The 20,515-nt window shown below is 40.6% G+C and overlaps 1 protein-coding gene across 1 annotated transcript; it reads right to left on the bottom strand.

The window, feature by feature from the left end:
- klhl24a (kelch-like family member 24a) lies at positions 1-18,873 on the bottom strand. The gene is made up of 8 exons (XM_020111868.2): positions 18,569-18,873; positions 16,705-16,823; positions 15,779-16,623; positions 13,996-14,180; positions 10,931-11,049; positions 5,562-5,750; positions 3,794-3,982; positions 1-3,670 (listed from the first exon to the last, which is right to left on the bottom strand). The coding sequence occupies exons 2-8, from the start codon at positions 16,777-16,779 to the stop codon at positions 3,470-3,472; spliced, it is 1,803 nt and encodes a 600-aa protein (XP_019967427.1). The 5' UTR covers positions 16,780-16,823; positions 18,569-18,873; the 3' UTR covers positions 1-3,469.
- Positions 18,874-20,515: the final 1,642 nt, after the last annotated feature.

Below are 20,515 nucleotides of genomic sequence, written 5' to 3'. Positions count from 1 at the left end.
TGTTGGTGAAGACAGAAAAACTTTATTGATGTTTCTCTTACACAACTCAAACATTACATTTTAACATACTGCAGAATATAAAAATCAAAGCTTTCCCACAGTTAGACAAAGAGCGTCTGAGGAAAACGTGATAGTAAAAGTTTATACCAAAATTATCTGATTGAATTCCCCACATTTGTTTTAATTATAAGGCACATAGGGCAGCATTATGCAGTTAACAGGTTAACGCCACCAACTGGCATGGTCGCACATTTTTCAACAAAGTCATCTTTGGGATTTCATCAAATCCATTTTGTCTTAAATCTGCATCTATCGCTTTTAAAACTCTGCTCTTCAGAGTTTCACGTAAGGCATGCCGTTAGTGTGTGGGACTTAAAATATCATGGCAACACACAGACCCAGAATTCACCACATAAATCAAGAAACATTAACACAATCTTATCCAAAAGCATAAACAGTTTATGAAAGTCTCAACACAGTAACTAATCAACATTAAAGGACAGTGTCACGTTCTGCATCAAATACTCGGTGAAATCACAGACGCACATACACTTAAACTCTCTCTCTCTCTCTTTCTCTCTCACAAACTCCATCTCTTTTGCGTTACCACTTCCTCAGCCCTTAGCCTCCTCTTGTTGGTCTCCTGCGTAACCCTCAGGATGTCACTCTTCGGAGGAGGATGTGAGGGCCTGGGGATGTTTACTTTGAGCGTGTGCTACAGTTGATGACCTTCTCAAAAAATGCCTGAGGGATGGTTTAGGCTGAAGTCCCCCACACCCCCGTATTTTGTCAGTGTGACTGACAGACGGAAGCAAATCCCTGACCTGTCACCATAAAGTTTAAACTCTTACTCACCCATGGCATTATTTTCTTGCAGCTAACTTTGTTGTTTTGTTATTTTATAGAGCTATGACAGGTGGTGGCCAACAGGAGGAGCTGACAGGCCCCGATTCTTACGTCACATGAAAGCAAAGAACATTTACTGATACAGTAAAACAATACAAAGGAAATCATTATCATATTATTCTACATTTAACAGGATTCTGTCAAAGTGCACAATTGGGGCTCTTAGTTTTAGACAATAATGTAACCAAGAAAGATACACATTTAAATACCGGTTAAACAAAGAAACCAAAAGAATAAAGTTATGTTCACAGCAATATCTCTACTCTATCAAAACCAAATCTTGTAAAAAGGTGACTTTTACTGACCATAAGCCACTCAATTGACAATCCTTCTCATTCAGAACTCTGAATTCCCCCCGTGAGGTATAGCACTGCTACACACGCCACCTTAGATGACCAGTAAACATATCAACACATACACACCTGGAGGTCTCTATGGTTACCCCGAGTTACATCATTACATGTACGGTACAGGTGAGAGTTGCCAGCATCAGAGTTCTGTTAACACAAGTAAGTCTTTGTAATGCTTACACTGGAACGTCCAACACATCCAGACTGAACCATAAAAGTCAGACCCATACATATATACATACATGCATAATAAATCATAGACTGTACATAAAGATGCAAGACACTTCTCCACTTTCTCCCTCTATCCAGACAAGAAGCAAAAATTTCCCGAATACAAATGCTGAGCCAGAGTCTGGGTCCGTCCTGTCCATGTATTTGATGTGCACTTTGACTTTTTAGTTTGGTCCATATCCCATCCACTCCAAACAGAGGAGACAGGATATGACCTATACTGCAGCTACCCATCAGGTGGCTATCGAGATGCTTTGGCTTCATTTTTGGGGAGCCGTCATGTCGTCCATCTTTACATTTAGCCTATGTAACAAACACACCACTTATTCTAAACAGTCTTTGAGTTTGATCTACAAAGGCTTCTCACATCTACAAAACCCCTCACAAGCCCAGTCCACCAATCAACGAACGTCGATAGACACACTTAAGTTACAGACAAAACAACACGCATCCAATTATAAAAAAGTAAAAATTATGTATAAGTTAAAAATAAAGAAACAAAAATGTCAGGAATGAGTGTAATAACAATAATGATAAAAAATAAAGCTTAAAAAGTAGATATCAATGTGAGATGGTGACACAGCTGGAGTCGGGAAATAAAAACCACACACAGGATGTGAAACTAAGTGATAAGTGCAGGGGTATGAGACAAAAGGAAACAAGTGGGCAGTGCTAATAGTGGCTGTGTTCCAATATATGTTTTTTATATGTTACAGCCTCCACTCTTTATCTCTTCTCCTAACCCTGGGTAAGAGCAACTTGTATTTATGACGACTGATGAGCAGCTGGCTGACTGTTCACCACATTTTTAACAGGTCCATTTCAGTGTCACGGAAAAGAGATAAAAATTGAGGACAGTACTTTTTTTTAATAATCTTTACCAGTGCTGTGCTCTACTGAATCTACACATCTGCATGGAGTGCAGTGGTCACAAGGTCAGATGTTTGACCTGGCTGCATCTTTCTCTCATAATTTTTGCTTCTGCTGGCAGATCACTCTGGGCTTTGTATGGATTCTTGGTAACTGTTACTACAAGGCACTGTTTTTGTTCATTAGCACTATCAGTGTTCGCTTTAGCTCGTCAGGTACCCAGATCTCAAGGTGAGGTTTCTTTTTATAGTAATAAAAGCACATTGTTGGGAAGTTCACTGTTAAACTTATTACCGGCTCGTAACCAGTATCACAGTAAAAATGTTTGGCTATATTGGCAAAATGTTAACTGTATGAATCATAAGATTACCATCCTCTAGCAGAATTCATTTTTTTTAAGAATGTTTACAAGTGTTGTGAGAAAACATTCTGAACTAACATTAGCTTAGCTTTTAATTGAGTTTTAAACCTGAAGGGCTTCTTCAGCAGATCGAGGGTCAGATGTAAACAGAAGACTTGATTGGCTATGGGTAGTATGTGAACCGTAAGTTTATAAATTCTTATTACAATATCTTACTTCTTACCTGTTTTCCAAAGGTAAATAAGTAATCTCCAAGGTTAAATTTGTATTCATACTGGCATAATTTGTTTTGTTGAGAACTCAACAACTAGTCATGTTTTCCCTGGATATCTGCAATCACATTGATAACATAAATCATGATCAGGTTTCTTTAATCCTGCATGATCCATTACTCCCCAACCTTGTGCAGTTACTACTAATGCGAGACAAATCTGCCATTTTGATCTAACTCCACTTTATCCAGGCAATTCATTAACATTATCAACCTCTAAGCATTTTCACAGAAGGGCTATTATAAGTATGGTGCACAACAATGAAAATTTTACAGCACCATATCGACAACTGCTACATGAAGCTGTGAAAAATTACATAAACTAAAGGGGTGATAAAATGTGCCCGTTGTAAGAAAAAGTATGAAACTGTATTTGTGCTGTACATGGGGTAAGCGTGAACAACGTGAATTTCAAAGAATTAAAGTTGTATAGTTTGTGCTCTCATGTGAGAGTAAGTGTGTCGGTGTGTTTAATCATTGTCAGGTCCTGTGATACTTGTCATTGTAGCGGTGGATGGTGACACAGCCATGGTAGGAGATTGGCCGTGGCATGGCGGCCACTCCGGTGATGATGCCTGACGATGGGTCATAACACAAGATGGTGTCTGTAGCTTCACCACTTTCCCCTCTGCCGCCAAGGATGAAGATCTTACCATTGCACACTGACATGCCACAGCTCTCCTGCAGGGGGAGAGACAGAAATAAAAGGTTGTAGGCTGGCAGTGCACAAAACCCCCGGATTCTTGTAGGTGAGGTCTAACAGTTTGTTCATTAAGTGCTTTGTGTTTTCATGTAATCTATTACCTGTTTGTTAAAGGTTTGAACCACATGAATCCAGTAGTCCTCTACGGGGTCATAGCAGAATATAGACTTGGTGAGGCCACCGCACACATAGATCAGGTTGTTGAGGGACACTGCCGTGATACAGCGCTTGGCGATGGGGATGTTGGCCCGTAGTAACCAAGAATTTTCCTCTGGATCATAGCACTGAACCTGTGACATACAGTTACATATAGTTTGTTAATTAATATTAATACATACTCATATCAATCTGGGAGAGGTTTAGATGAAGGTGACGATCCAGAAGATATGTTTGAGAGACAAGCAGAGATTGTCTTCAAGGCCGTGGGGGTTATTTAGTTTGAAAGACAGGTATAATTATGTGTCATCTGTGAAGCAGCAAGTGGATAATTGAACCCCAGTGGTGTACACAGCAAAGAGAAGGGGCCCCAGCATAGAGCTTTGGAAAGAAATAAAAATAGCTTGACTTTTAAATTATCTATTAATGCCTATTTTTTCCTACAAGTTATTAAAGGTTGAGTGTGTAAAATTTAGTGACATCTAGTGGTGAAATTGCATGTTGCAGTTGAACACCCCTCATCTCACCTTCCCCTTCTAAATATGACAGAGAACCTGTGGTAGCCTGATGTTATCATAAAGACTCAAAAGGCGTTTAGTTTGTCTGGTCTGGACTAATGAAAAAGTATAAAGTATTTAAATATAAAGGGTCCATTCTAGGGTAAAGAAAACAACAATTCATACAATTTAGATGAAACACACTTTAATTACCAAAATTATTTTATATTAAATTTCTGCCAATAGATCCCTTTCACCCAAATCTTACACACTGAACCTCTCATGCTTCCTGACTATTTCCGTGACACTTTTGGTCATTCATTATTCTCTCACCACTTCTCTTTCAAATAGCCTCTTTAGGAACAATTTTATCTGACTACAGCCAATGTGAACAACACATGCTTAGGATCTCTCTTCAGTAATAAATAATCTTTGGAATCAATGTTATTGGTTGGCCCTGTAAAGAGACTTCAGAGATAAGAGCCTCAAAGGAAGTGGAGCCACCATAATCTCTATTCTCTTTAGGCCACATCTAGTCATCCATGCAGCAAGAGAAACTTTGTCATGCTCTGATCACTGGGGTTATCTAAACACAGTATTATACAGTGGCGGATTTTAGCATGACAAATGATCTAATCTATACAATCCTCTTATTGCTAAACTCCAAAATGTTAATCTTGATTACTGTTACCTGTTTCTTTCAATTTAAAAATGTTATTTTGCCTTTTCAAAGCAGATAACTGTAATCTCATGAGTAAATGGTTTTCTGTCTGCAACTGAGGCGAAAATAAACTTGTAATACAGCAACATTTAAAAATTGGCATGCAGATAATGACCAGGATATAATGAATTAAGAAAAACTATGTCATTCATCAATCAGTGATGTTTAACAGGAAAAGATGCAATTCCTGTTTTTGTACTGTAGCTCATATCTCCTCAATCTCCTTTAACAGGCTAAAAAAAAGTTTAGTAATCTAATCTTGGCAACTCAGGAAGCTTTATTACACAAACGTAAAAAATCTTTCTTGTCCCCAACACGTCGAGATTTTGCTCAGACAACCCTGTGATTTGTCTATTTTGATGTTTTTTTCTCATCCCTTGTGTCTTCAAGGTATAATTACTGAATACAGGTTATCTGACACAAAAGGCACCTTGTCTGTTATAACTATGTGCTTCAAGTGTGTGGTTGGAGCAGCAGCACACATCTGTTTCCCACCTTGTCTGAGCAAGTTTCGTCATCGGGCCCTCCTCCAATGACAAAGAGCTTGCCGGCACAGCTGGCCACTGCAGGAGAGCTGACTGCCTCTTTCATTGGTGCCACCTCTGTCCAGCGGTTGGAGAAGGAGTCATAACACTCCACACTGCTCAGGCGGCTCTGGCCATCATAGCCTCCCACGGCATAGACCTGAGGACGAAGACACAAACATTCTTCTATTAGAGGAAGGGCTGTAATTGCCAGATTGAAACATCTGATGTGGGCCACTTTGTGTTTGTGTTTACTTGTGATAGAAATATTTTCATCGACTCTATGCGCAGATGAACACTCACATTATTAGATAAACAAAAGATGTTTGTATTCAAGCTTACTAGTTCATGAATACAATAGTGTCTATGCCAGCACTTAAAAAACCAGTCTGTCAGGTGCAGTAGAAAGATGACGTACTTCTTCTCAACAACCACCATTATTCCAGTCCTTTTTCCTCCTACACCTGCCTTGTATCACTGCAGGCACTGATGTATTTGCATACCTTGAACTTCAACATTACACTGACACTCAGTTTTGTCTTGTTATACCTCTGTGTGAATTTGTTGGTGACTTCATCCCTGACAATGCTGTTCATAAATTATTCTCACCTACGATGAGTCTCTCAGTAGAAAATCATGTTTTGAATGTGTACTTTTTCATATGAATTTGTTCATTTCCATTATCGTGCACAATTTAGGGTTTTGAAACTAGATATTGTATGTTTTTTTAAATTTGTTTGATAAAATGTCATTGTGTAAACCTCTCTCAAATCTAAAGCATTGCAAGCTGGAGAGTTGTGTTGGCTAAAGATATGCACTTTAATAAGTGCCCCGTGGTTATGCATACTACCCTCTTGGAGCGGCAGGAATATATATATATATATATAAAAATAGTTAAAGGTAGAGATTTATTGCAAAGTCCTATTTCGTCAATAACCTACTGGAGATCACATTTCAAGGATACTCAATGGGCAGCATTGCTGGTTATAATCATAACACTGCTAATCAACAGGTTGGTCTTATGCAACAGTTCACCTTCAGGCTGTTCCTGTCTTTCTACAAAATGTGAAGCATAAACAAGTGCAGAGGAGAGATGAGAGGGGTGGAGGGGGTGGAGAAAAGGGAGAGAAACAAAGACAGAGACAGTTGGAGGGAGGAAGGAGGAAGGAGGAACAAAAAGACAGAAGTGGCACATGGATATTTGCACTCAACACCTGGACTCACTGAAAGCACTACCGCCTTTTTAACTGAAAAAGTGATACAGAGGAAAACACCTTCAGGCACTTGTTGACTGTTTCCCTAAAATCTTAGACTGTGGTTCTAAAGTGGTGTTAGTGTCTCCATGTGTTTTCAGTGACAACAACACAGCAATCTTACCCAGCAATTCACAGGATAAGACTATGGGAGGAGGGATCAGCTGATCTCTTTTTATTTCAGTACTGTGTGTGATTGTGTTTATCAAACTGATAAGACATAAAGATAACGAGTCCAGAATGAAATGCTTACAAAGATATTTCGCTCCACCAAGGAGGGTATGTTTTCAACCCTGGCTTCCCTGCACTAACTTGTTTGAATACACTGGTGATAGGGAGTGGGGGTTGGGGGGCACTAGATCAGTTTTCTTTTTGGCCTCAGCGCTCCACAAACACTCGATAAAACACTGCACGTGGTTCTAATACACCATGAAAGTGTTAAGTACATCAGTATAGGCACATTTCACATTAGGTCGATGATGGAAGCACATGCTCTGCATCAAACCGAGGTATGTGGCCGTCACATAAACACTGAGCCGAATAAGTTTCATGACTCTCTGCAGACTGACACTCAACAAGCAAATTCATGGCTTATTTTATGAGCACATTTAAACACTGACCGTGGTTGAATGATTCCTTAACATCCTAACAGAGAAGGGAGAAGTAGAAACACAAGAGACCGGGTGACTTCAGGGGAAGGAGAATAGAGCAAAAGAGAGAGGGACAGGGAGAGAGAGAGACAAAGAGACAAAGAGAAAGAGAGAGATAGAGTGAAACATTACGATAGATGAGAACAACCGTCACCATGTGCAGCAATAACAGGGAGAAGAAAACAAGTGGTGACCTATTTTTGCTTTTACTCTATGGAAACAAGGTCAGTTCAGCAGGACATGACTGAACGTAGGACACAGAGAAGTGTGTGTTCTTCTACTAATTCACTTATATTCTTATACCTACTGTGGAGGTTTAGACTTTAGGTTACGACAAGGAGTAAAGCAATCAATGCAGTATGCATGTATACATGACCATTAAAGAGGCTTGTTTACAGCACATGTTGCTGTGGAAACAGTGTTGCACTTCAAGAGAAGGAAATTACAGAGTGAAAGAGGAAATGACCGACAAGTCAGGAGGAGGAGAATTCCGAGGAAAAAATGACATGACATCCTAAAGAGTTACTGTAGGTTTTTTTGATAAAGTACGAAAAATATAACCTGGAATGAAACAATAACAAGAAACATTCAGTGGAAAGAAGAAACATGAGGAAAAGAAATACCATGGACAACAGGGTTCTAAAGGAAAACGATGAAACAAAGAGAAAAATGTGAGGACAAAAGAATAGAAGAAACCACATGTCGTTACAAGAGCATCTCCTGGGAACTGACATCACCACAGAATGCAATTCTCCACAAACAACAAGATGTGTGTGTGTGTATGTGAATATATTTGGTGAAAGGACTATATAATGTGAGTGGATTCAGACGACAGGGCAGAACCATAATTAAAACCATAACTTTTTTTAATATTGGAAATGGGGCATTTTTGGATATTTTCACTGATTTCCCAGGGGATGAATAATGGATCTTGACAAATAAAAGAATCAGGTATGTTTAAGTGACGGCTTGATTTACTTTGAGGGGACTCTCGGGCCTTGGCAGAGGTCTACGCTCGATTGAGGGATCTAGTGATTTGTGTGACTGTTATGACAGTTTAGCCACTAATTTTGAGGCCTTGGACTTGAATACAAAAATACGATATGTGTTAATGGAACAACTGACCAAAAACATCTACTACACCATCTTATTTCATCATCAAATTGTTTTAGCATGGGAGTTCAGCCAATTGAAGATTATGAAGTTTCAACTTGGCTTCCTCTATAGTGAAGTTGAATGGCAACAGCTGAGTCAATTAGACTTGTTTTCACCATGCATTGATACATGACCCACTTTGGAGATAATGACTGACTTTATAGCCCCAGTGCAGATGTTCAACTGATTTCCTCACTGTTGTGGAAAACCAGCGTCTAGTTTGATCGCTGATCATGTGTTTGTTGTTTTGGTGGTGAGGCAACAAAGCATTTTGGGTGTTGCTTGAAAGTCACAGAAGATCCAGTGCAGATTGGCCTCAAGTATATATCCAAAAATAAAAAAAGTAGTATGTTTGAACCATTGCTGCAGATGACAAAAAATCCTCCTGAGTCATGCCCTTTCTGACCAAGAAAATACAGCACTATTCAAGCCTATACTTTCCAATGAATCCCTGTATTTCAAGTGTGATCACTTGTATATATGATGACTAAACATGGCTGCGAGTGGTGTGTGTCATCTCTATTATGCTGTGCCTGCTTTAACCAAGACAATCACTGGCTGCTCCTCTTTTACGCAACACTAATAACAGATGATTACATTTGGGGAACTTTTATTGAAGTAAACATGCTTTTGTATCACCAGTGGGCAACATTTGTTCTGCATTATGATGGTAAATTCTACGCAATGAAAACAAACTTGATTGTCTAGTTTGGGAAGATTTCAAAACACATGTGGCAACAAACATTTTCTAGGAATATAGTTATTTATAGTTATTCTTCCCTATGTGCAGCATTACACTGGGACATGGGCAGCCTTGTACTGTTTACATTTACAGACACGCATGCTAAATTCTGCCTGTGCATGGATACCCGCTGTGTTTACAGACCTATCAGGAGTTATAATTGCTATGTATGGCCACTCCAGGCTTAAGCGATTGAGCAGAGACACATGAAGCACGATACAGTTAAGCGGAGTGAGCGCGTTCTTTTCTTGGTAAAGTATGAGGTGCTGGCAGACATCCATTTAACTCCCACTGCCCTCGAACAAGAATGTCCACCTGGCCCTATGCTGCAAACTGGAAATAGCAACAGCTCGAAAACGTAAACAGTGATCGAGGATTAGTGATCAAGTCACGTGTAGACATTAACTGAACTCAAATTTCCACCTTGCCCCCCCACCACCTCAAGAAACACATGATATATGAAAGACATTTTAGTTTTCAACAAAAACTCTAAAATTATGAGGCTTTTGGCAGAAAGTTCGTAACATGAAGCCTTGTTAGGGGTTGGCGACTGTGGTGTCACTGCAGTCTACCTGTACATAGACAATCCAAGAACTTAAGGGGGATTTCACAAGATTGTCAATGCTGCGAAATGACTTAATCAGCTGTTCTCTGGGCCCCATGGTAACTGCCTTTGCCTACCCGGTTGCAATGCAGGCAAATAAAGACAAAATATTTATCCAGGATGATACGCAGATGAGCTGGCACCAGTGGGTTAGAAAAAAAAAACCCTGGGGCCACAAACAAATCTCAATCATCACTCAGTGTGCAAAGACTTTGGTATTTTTAAAAAGAAATTCCTTTGAGCGTGCAGATAAGAGAATGTACGTGTAACAATGGGTTGATGCATATGATTGTGAAAGGTATGACTAGAAAGAAACATTCCGTGGAAAATTCCAGTTCAGCAGAATCATTTTCTCAAAGTGTAAATAACATCCCCCTTGCACTTCACCTGGAATAAGTAAATACCAGGTGATGAAGAGAATATGAAACACTCCCATTTCATATTTCTGAAAGTGTGTGTCACATTTTCCTGTCTACAATCAATCTACAATGTTTGTATGTTTATGGGGGAGATTATTACATTTTACAGAGCTAAAATGGATTTTAACTTGTATTTTTAAGTTACAGCAGAAGAAATGTTCGGTAGGTTAAATGGCTGAACACTGTGCTACAGTGTTACAACACAACATATTTTATGATCTAGCAAAGTCAATTCCACTGCAAACGAGAGTGTACACATTTATACTTTGTCATACCGTTTCCAGAGGCGCAACTATATGAGGTAAATGAAAAATGTTACCATGACTCCTTTTGGGTATGCGAGAGGGCAGGAAAATATATGGCTCAGCTATTTTTGTTGCAAGGGTGATGTCAGCAAGTGAAATCTGACACTGAACTATAAATCAGTTCCTGCATCAGATGCATCTGTTCTATGGTGGGGGGCTGTCATTCCCCCTAAAGCAGAGGCATAGATCTTGAGACTCCCTCCAGTCCTTACCTTGCCCAGGAGGACACACATCTTGTGTCTCCAGCGGCCTTTGTTAAGAGAAGCCACTCTGATCCAGAGGTTGAGCTGCGAGTTGTACATCCACACATCCCTGCTGTTGATACGACCACCTAAAAACACCAAAAAACACAGAGATGGCACACAACTGTCAGTATTTAAGATTTAAGCTATACCCCATTAGGCAAGTTATTTTTCTATTTTGTATTTTGTTTATTTTATCGTCCTTTTGTGCTATGAACATTTTGATATTCGGTTTTACTGTTTTCGGTTGTCCTATGAGATTGTTTATGTTGTTAATATTGACCTTCATATAGTCCAGTAAAAAGAAAAAATAAGTTTATACCCAGCTGCTCTTGGTGGACAGCCAGCTTTGGATTGTGTGTTAACATCAAAATAACCATCGTTTAAAGCATAATCAGGATCTTTGGCAGTTAACAGATCTATAACACAATAACATTTAATACGTTATCACTGAGTACCTGTTCTGATGTCTCTGGACAAACAGAGAGTGCTTTGAGAAGTTACAGAGAAAGACAACAGACCAGGACATGTTTTTTTCACAAGCCCTGACATGTGCACCCTTGGCCTCTCTCGCTAAATAAACCCTCCAACACTCCATCGCCATCACCATGCACACACCTGTCTGTTGATTTAGCTCTGAACTGCAGAAAAAAAAACTAATCAACACAAGTCACGGCAGACAGGAGATAAAATGTCGGTTAACTGGGAAACAACGCTGTAAGTCTGAAGAAGAGAAACGTTATCACGACAACAATATTTTTAAGAATCAATTGCCTCAGGGCTCTTAAAACTGGTAGCAGTTATCTGATGCTTTTGTCCAACAATAAACTCTAGAGAAGTATACAGTGGAGCATGTGTGTAGCATGGGTACAAATCGAGCACATGAACCGAATGGTCAGTGACAATCTGTGTTATTTCACACCAGGACTTAAATTGATCACATGGTGGTGATATCTCTTAATGAAATACAGATACCTGAAACTAAAAACAACACAAAATGTCAGTCAGTCCCATTTTGCTGTGACAGAGACACAAATTTGGGTGGTTCTGTGGAGCAATGAAAGACATAAAGAAAACCTAACAGTGTAAACAAAGGTGTCTAGACCTCGTCTCCTGGTGCAAAAAAAGTGTATTCCATATTGTAAGATAGTTGACAGATATCCTAAAGAAAACACCTCCATGTCTACCACATCTGTCTTGTGTGTGTGTTTGTGTGGGTGGTTAATATAAGTTAATTAATGCTCAGTCATCTTAAATTACACAGTAGAACACAGACTAGAGAAGACAAGAGAAGGAAGTTTGTCACAAAGTGTGTGCGTGTGCACTCAGTAATCTGCTGGATAGTGAACGAGCCAGACAGTCTGCTGCCCTTGAGGCTTCTGTTTGTAGAGATTTGCATGACGGAAACTATTTGATGGAAGATGTACAGCTTCAAAGACTTTTGTGGACGTACACAGCTTGTTAGAAAAAAACCCTCTCAGGTGGGAGTGACCATAGCTGCTAATCACTGTTCTTTAGGAACAATTTGCATTGACTTTGGCCCTCCCGGAGGCCAAAGTCAATGCAAATTGTTGTTATTTCACGTTGGTACATATTTCATCTTCTGGGATCAGATCATAACTGAGAGCCTGCTGACTGTAATCTAAACTCCTGGACTCAAAGGCATTTCCGTGGTTAAGCCAGACGAAGTGGCTCGGTGAAGTACTTTGGATTTAAAGTCAGCAGTGGCCAAAGACGCTGTCGAGGAGAGAAACGCTTTAGAAGATTTCTATACCCACAGCTAACTGCAGCTGTGCTAGAGGTCAGAGAATCTGTGAGGTACATGCACCTGTTCCCACTGCGAGGAGAGGGCCGGACGGATGTGTGGGGATATAACAAGATAAGGATTGAGCTGAGAAAAAGGGAATAAATACAGACAGGGGCAGACAACGAAGGAAAATGGGGCAATGAAGATTATAATACATATAAAGTATTAGTGAGCCTTGTGAGTGTGAGACAGAGAGATGTGGAGGGAGGGGTATGTTGACTTTTCCAGGCAGCCTGATAGCACACATGTGAGGACTTGGCACAGTGAGAGCACAAAAAAAGCACTGCACACTCTCGACTGAGGCGAGGAACATTTTTTGTCCTCTATAGTCTCGTCCCCCCACCCCCACACATAAGTTTAAACTTTCTTCAACTAGTGTCATGCAGTTCATATGAAGCCTGTCTGAGCATGAGTATTCCTATCAGGCACATTTTAAACTTGAGTCAATGTAAAGTGATCTTCCTGCTCTCAGTCCAACAACCTGACAAAACTGCATCTTGTGCACAGCACATATTCAAATCATTGTTTGAGTTGGCAGCCACCATTACCCTGACCTCATTAGTCAAAATGAATGATGTAATAATAATAATGTTTTGTTTAGTGTAGGTCTTTTTTCACCGAATGCACATGCTAAGTTCCAAATATGCCACAGCTTTGCCAAGAGGCCCTGGGACTTTATTTTACACCACAGTGTGTTGGCTGTAGTCTCAAACTGAAAGTGGTTGTTAGGTTTTGGCACAAAGAGGATCCTAGAAAGCTGCTGAATAGATGTAAAAGGTGGTGAACTTGATGATTGGCCAACAGGAAGGGCAAAGGACTGAGCAAGCCAATGACGGTTGCTCTCAGCGCTGAGCCTGGAGAGTGCATCCAGATGTTGCTCTCATATTTTCCTTCATCTCAAACTCAACATGGCTGTAAAGTTAACACAGGGCAATGAGCCACCAAGGTCTTTCCTGCCACTCCACAGTGAGATCTAATGGCGTGTGAAGCACAGACACACACTGACCATGGCCCTTCAGTGGAATTTGTTTTTGGATATAAAGCAATTAATATTAGAGAAGCTGGACTTTATAACAACAAAGAACATACAGTCTAAGCACAGAAGAAGTAGGTGCATAGTAAAGGATACTATAGGGGTTGAACTTCGAAGTTAAGTTTCTGTTTGTTTATTTTAAGCCTTGGATGTTACAGTGCTAATGAATTTATTTGTGACAAATGTGGAACTCACCTGACACCAGAATATCGTTGCGGAGGGCACAGACAGCGTACTCTGACTTGGTAAACTCAGGAAGTTTAGCCAGTGACTTCCACTCTCCTGTGACTGGATCATAGCATTCAGTGTATGGCAGGTTGAAGCCCCCCACCCTCTCGCAGCCGCCCACCACCACGATCACCTCAGAGAAGCCGGTCGACCTGTACAGATGAAAGGGGGATGGGGGTGGACAGAGGAATAGAACAAGAAAAAAACACTCCTGTCACTATACAGTATTCTGCATTATTCTTAATTTTTATTCCAGGTAATGTTTTGTGTCTTCTTATGTACCTTACTGTTTTCATTTGTGTGTCATACACCAGTGAGAGATACATATTCATTAAAGCCTGCATTTTTTGGACAATAAAGTTTTGAATGTTGAATCTTAAAAGGGTCTGTGTGATGTGACAAAAAACAGACTTGGGAGCTCCATTTCCATGATTACAATTCTTTCCTATTTGGCTGCTCGACAAATGCCTAGACTATGACCACATTTCCTACAGGCAGGTAATCAACTGCAGCTTCAGCCTAAAACACTGACACCACATAGAGACTACAAGCTCTTTTTCTATGTATAGATTCTCACACATACAGTGAATATAAGCTCACACCCATTGACAGTATATATATATATTTATATGCATGTGTTTACTGTCTAGCCCAGGAGCGATTCAGGTTTATCTGCTTGCTCACGTGATGTGTGTGCGAGTGATTAATTAGATGCTGCAGGCTTCCCATGAGAACACTGAAGCACAGGTGTGGACAGAGAAAGTAGAGAATCAGGCATCTGTTTTGAGCAGGAGAGGTTTGGGCCCTCGAGGCAAACAAAGCCAACAGTGCGGGAACTAAGCTCGCTGATCTGAACAGATCACACAATAAACCTGAAATACACGGCACACATCCTTAATATATGATGACTGGCACCGGCTCCACTTTAACCCTTGCAGCAGGTCCAACACACAAAGGCAGCTGTGCGGCCGTTTGTTGCTATAGCACAGCAGGCGACCAGATGGTGTATTTCGTCTCTCATTCATAGCGTTTCAGTCAGTGGCAACCTTTGTTCGTTATCAAATATCACATTGTAACAGCCAACTGGACTCTCTTCAAATAAAAAAAACATAAAAGACCACACTCTGTGTATAGAGACCAGTTCTGTGCTGTGTACACATAAGTTGTAGTGGGGATTAACTAACAGCTACATTAGGCACAAAGCATCTTTTCTTTGTTAATTGTATTTTCACCATTTCACCAAACATCTTTTCTACATAAGTCTTCTTATCAGAGAGCAGATTCTCAGACACTAATGTATAACTGATAAACTTGGCTGACTGATATATAGGTCTGGCTCAGAACCCAGATATATCAGCATATGCTGCCATGATAACAAGACTCAACATTTCATCTTGCGTCAAATCACTTTGTTTTTTTCAAAAATGTCCATCAAACCTGTCTGTGTACGAACATGCCCTGCCTACCTCATTATCATTTCCATTTCAAAAACATGAACAAAAACACTCCCTTTCTCTCTCTCTCTCTCTCACACGCACACACTCGCAGTTACACATACAACAACAGTGGCAGAAGGAGCACAAAGTTCATGCGCAATCATTCATGTGACCTCAAAGCAGCATACGCTCTACACTTTTAATCACACTAACAAGTCATAACGTCAACACAGGACAAAGATTTGTGTTCCTTAACATCTAGAACAGATGATCTTCCCTCTGCCTTCATCAGAACTACTTAACATTTCAGTTACCTGCGTGGACAAGTTCTGGGTGACATCATCTCATTTCCTAGCACATGGTAGCGCCTGGCCTCATGGAGGAGCTGGTAGCATTCTGGAGCATTCTGGATAAGCTGATCTCCCTCTACCGTCTGGACAAAATAGTTGGGGTGCATAAGCGGCAGGCGCACATGGTGCAGCAGGGCCTTCAGCATGGGCTTCCTGTTCTCCACGCTGTGGTACACCCATCGCATCACGGCCTCGAACACGACCTCCTCCTTACCAATGGACAGCTCATCGCTGGCAATGTACTCTTCCAGCTCCTCTTTGCGCAGGTCGAGGAATTCCTCGTGCTGAGCTACTTCTGAGAAGTTGGCCAGGGCGTAACTGCGGCAACGGCTGGCCAACTGCTTCAGGGCATGAGCATCTGCGAATTGCTGGATGCCCAGGCAGTTGCACGGGTCCAACTGGTCTTCCAGGAACTTTGCACAGGCATCGCGCAGTGTGGTGATCTGGAAGAGGCTGGAGGTCTCGAAGAGGAACTGGACATTCTCAGTGGTGATCTTTGCACGGCCAGTATAAACATAGGTGAGGAAGGAGTCCATCGCCTCGGCCAGGATGCCATTGATCTCCACCAGCATCTCGCGGCTCTCGCGGTGATCATTGCAGAACATAGCTCTGAAGTAGGAGGAGCATGCGGAGAGCACAGCGCGATGGCAGTGGAACTCGCGGCCCTGCACGCTGATGACCACATCAGTGAACAGGCGGCAGTCGCGAAACTCATTGAACACCTGCAGGATGCCCTCGGAGTGGGATGCGCCAGAGCAGAAGTCCAAGACATCCTGGCTGACAAGAGTCTTGGAATCAACCTCAAAAACCTGGGGAAACAACATGTATAAAGATTAGCAAAAATGTGTGAGTTAAATAGAAAGCGATAGAAATCTTTTGTTTCACAGCACCTTGCGTTTGACAGCTGGTGAATCTCTGATCCCTGGCTCCTCCCTGATCATTCTTCTGCCCAGAATCAACACCATGGCTGCCACCTTCAACGTAGACCTTCTCTCAACTTTAAGATGACCTGAGGGCAAAGAGAAGAAAATACATGCTTCCATAAAATATCACTTCAAAAGATTACCAATGAATTCTGTCAGAGGGGATAACCATGAAACACATTTATAACTGCTAATCGGATCACTGTAAAACTAATTGAAAACATTCATTGCATGAAAACAAAGCTCTCATGGAACATTACCACAAAGCTGTGTACAGAAGTTGGAGATACACAAACTTTTTTCTGCTGCCTGTGGGGGTTTTGCTAAAATGTCAAGAAACCCATTTCAAGGAAAGAAATCTGAGCTGCACACAAACACTGTGGGACACTTCCTCCAGCTCATCACTGCTGGGGAACAGTTGTGCCTCGGATGACAATGGGATGGAAGATGGGTGAGGAGGTAAAGGCGGGAGAGTGGCTGAGCAACCGTTGGGAGGGTTGGCCTACATGTCAGTCAGGTTTGTTTTGATGAAGCATGGGGGCAGGGAAGCTATCAGACACTACATAATGAAAAACAAGTTGAAGCCACTGATAACTTTCAGTTCAGTTTCCTTCCAAATTTTACATTTGTTTATTTGAAAGAAGGTTCTTATAGTGACCAACCAAGATGCTCCATGAATTACAGACAAAAAATGCGCTCGTGTTTCTAGACATGCGTTTTATTCTCCAGTTCTTGAAAATATTTGATCAAAACAATCTCTTATCTATGGCAACGCTGCCTGTGGTAAAGTTGGCAGCAGGTTTGACCTTTGCTCCTGAAAGGTCATTTTTCTTAAGGTTATTTTTAACAGTGACTCAGCCTCTGCAGACTCAGACTGTTCACGTGCGTTATTCGCCCCCAGCAGCTCCCTGAAGTCATGTTAGACAAGAGGACAGGTTTAGCCAGTGTTGTCTGACGCATGAGAGATTTACTCTGTGAGTAATATTCACCGAGGAGGGATAAGACACGACAATACACAATAAATAACGCAGAGTGACGTAAAGCTGATTGTAATTGTGTCATGTTTTAACTGTCTTATGGTGTGCTATTACACAGGTTAAAAATAGGTAAATAGTTAAAGCTTCAATTGAAATGGACACAACAACGTAACACAACATATAATAGTAATAATAACTATGTTATATTGTTTCCTTTTATTATATATCTTAATGTGAGCTGTTGCACATGTTAAAAAGACATAAAATAATATAAAATATAATAATAACAATAATATCACTGCTTCACCAGTAAAAATATGTAATTTTAGCGCATTATTCAAGTGTTGATAAGACTGTGTCGTTCAATGTTTTAACTGTCTAATTTTCTTTGTGTGTGCTGTTATACAAGTTAAAACAAATAACGTTAAACTGAAATTGAAAAAGTCTTGTTTTATTTAGCTAACACTGTAAAACCCTTTAGGTTGTGAAAAGTGAAAAATTAAATGTGCGTATTGGTGATAATAATAATGTAATTATTGCATCATAGTTTTAAAATATGTCATTTAAGTATAAATTATAGACAGTTAAGTATACTATAATGATATTGAAGTATACTATGATACTATTGAAGTTCACTATAATAATATATAAGTATACTATAATAATATATAAGTATACGTATTCAGGAGGTAACAACACTTGTATTGATCAGACAAAGGAGACTGGCCTCGTGCTGACTGTTCACCCTCAACAACACTGACTGGACTGTTTTCCTCTCAAATTCAAACAGCACGAGGGGACCGTACATCCACAAACATGAACTACGTACTTTACTGCGAAAACAAAGCTTTTACCTTGTGCAGAAGTTTCCTCGTGACGCGTCTTCTTCAGTTACAAGTGAAGGAGGGAGGAAAAAAACAACAACAAAATGTCTGGAGAGAAAAAAAATCAAATGTCGCCTGAAAAGTTTGACCAGTGTCTTTACCAACACTCGAGTTATGAGAAACACATTGTGCTGTTGCACGGCGGAGACATTTTGACTTTGAGGCGATGACAGCAACACAAGAGCTCTAATATCTAAGTGTAAACACTGAGGCCATTTATACTTGTCAGGAGGAAAAACACATCCAGCCCTCTGCTGCGACTCAGCTCCGCGGCCGTGATGCATCGTGGGTAACGGAGTTTGACTGAGAACGCGTCTGTTATGATTTCCTCATTGAGAAACTACACTACCCAGGTGCTTGGCGTTCTCCACGTGGCTCTCCTTTGTTTGCAAACAAACTGAAGTTTAGGTGGAGGAAAAAGTTGACAACAAGAAGTGACAGCGGTGAAACAACACAACGCGAAAAATAAAACGACTTTTATAACATGTGCGCGACAGTTTATACAACAATAAATACCTGTAACTGCTGGAAAACGTCACTGAATTCAGTTTGATTTGTGTTTAAAAGTCTTGTTTTATCAACACGTCTTTCCAAAGTCAGTATAAAGACAGTCACTGTATATGTCTCTATTTAAAAACGTATATATGTTTATGAGCAACACAATCAGGAATGTGAGTGTGTGGACACGTGAAAACAAGATGAAACAGTGTTTTGTTCAGGTGAGGCAGGAGGAGCCTAGCTGAGACAAAGCATGTCACAACTTCCTTACCCTGTTGCAAAATATTTCTCAGAGCTCCCAGCCGAGTTCCCTGAAATGGTCCAGAGCACTCGACAGTGACCCAGATTGCACAGTGCAGAAGCCTGTGGTGTTAGTACAGGGGGGGGATCTGTACCTCCACACACACTTCACTCACTGACAGCTGCATGCAACAAAATTTGTACACACACATCCATGATAGAGAGAGAGAGAGAGAGAGAGAGAGAGAGAGAGAGAGAGAGAAGATGATCAGAAACATTGTGCTTTAGGTCACAGTGTGGTACTGTAAACACGTTCTTATCAATAAATCACTTTTATTTTTAAAAGTACATTTCATACAGAGATCAACTCAGAATCAAAATATAGAAACTATATAACCAATGTGGAAAAACATGTATAGCTACACCCATACAGCACATTACACACACGCATAAAGTTTGCTTTTGAAAGATGATGAGGTTCCAGCAGATCTCAGGTCCAACACTATTCTTTCTGTGGTTTAATTTAACATCTGTTAAATCTGAGTGAGCACAAATGGAAAATCATTGTTTTATACTGTCTGGTGAGTTCATATTATCTAACCCTAAACACTCGTTGAGTTACATGCTGCCTTCTCCTTGAGGTGTGGTCACAGTGATTCAGCAGAACACATGGGATCTATACATTTACAGCTGTTTGTTCCAGAGAGAAGGACCATTGTGACCAAATGCCCCCTCACCTGATACTTTGAAGAGACACGTGCTTGATGATGTGAGGGATCTGGAAGGGCTGTTGTCATGAGCAGGTCAGAACTGTATCTGGGAGCCATAACATTTGAGGCCTTATAATATGTTGAAGTAACTTGTATAATGAACTGGATTTTTTGGGAAGATCTGCAAAAAGTGCATTACATTAATCTTAACTGCTGGAGATGAATGCATGGAGGATCACATTTGTTCAGACTCAGATGGAGAAAGGAAGATCTTAAGTTTGTGAATTTCTTTTTCATGGTGGAAAGCCATACTGGTGATGTGATGCAGGGTTTTTTAGGCCGTTGATGCCGAGCAGGAACACTCACTGGTCTCTGTTGTCTTTGGCCAAACAGGTAAATTTAAATGGCTGTTGACACCACCAACTGTAATCAACACTTACTAGAACATCCTCAGTTTGAGACACTATAA

The sequence above is a fragment of the Paralichthys olivaceus genome, chromosome 16 (genome assembly GCF_024713975.1).
Source record: "Paralichthys olivaceus isolate ysfri-2021 chromosome 16, ASM2471397v2, whole genome shotgun sequence".
Taxonomy (NCBI): domain Eukaryota; kingdom Metazoa; phylum Chordata; class Actinopteri; order Pleuronectiformes; family Paralichthyidae; genus Paralichthys; species Paralichthys olivaceus.
Note: the sequence above shows the minus strand (reverse complement) of the source record. Positions and strands in the feature narration are given on the sequence as shown.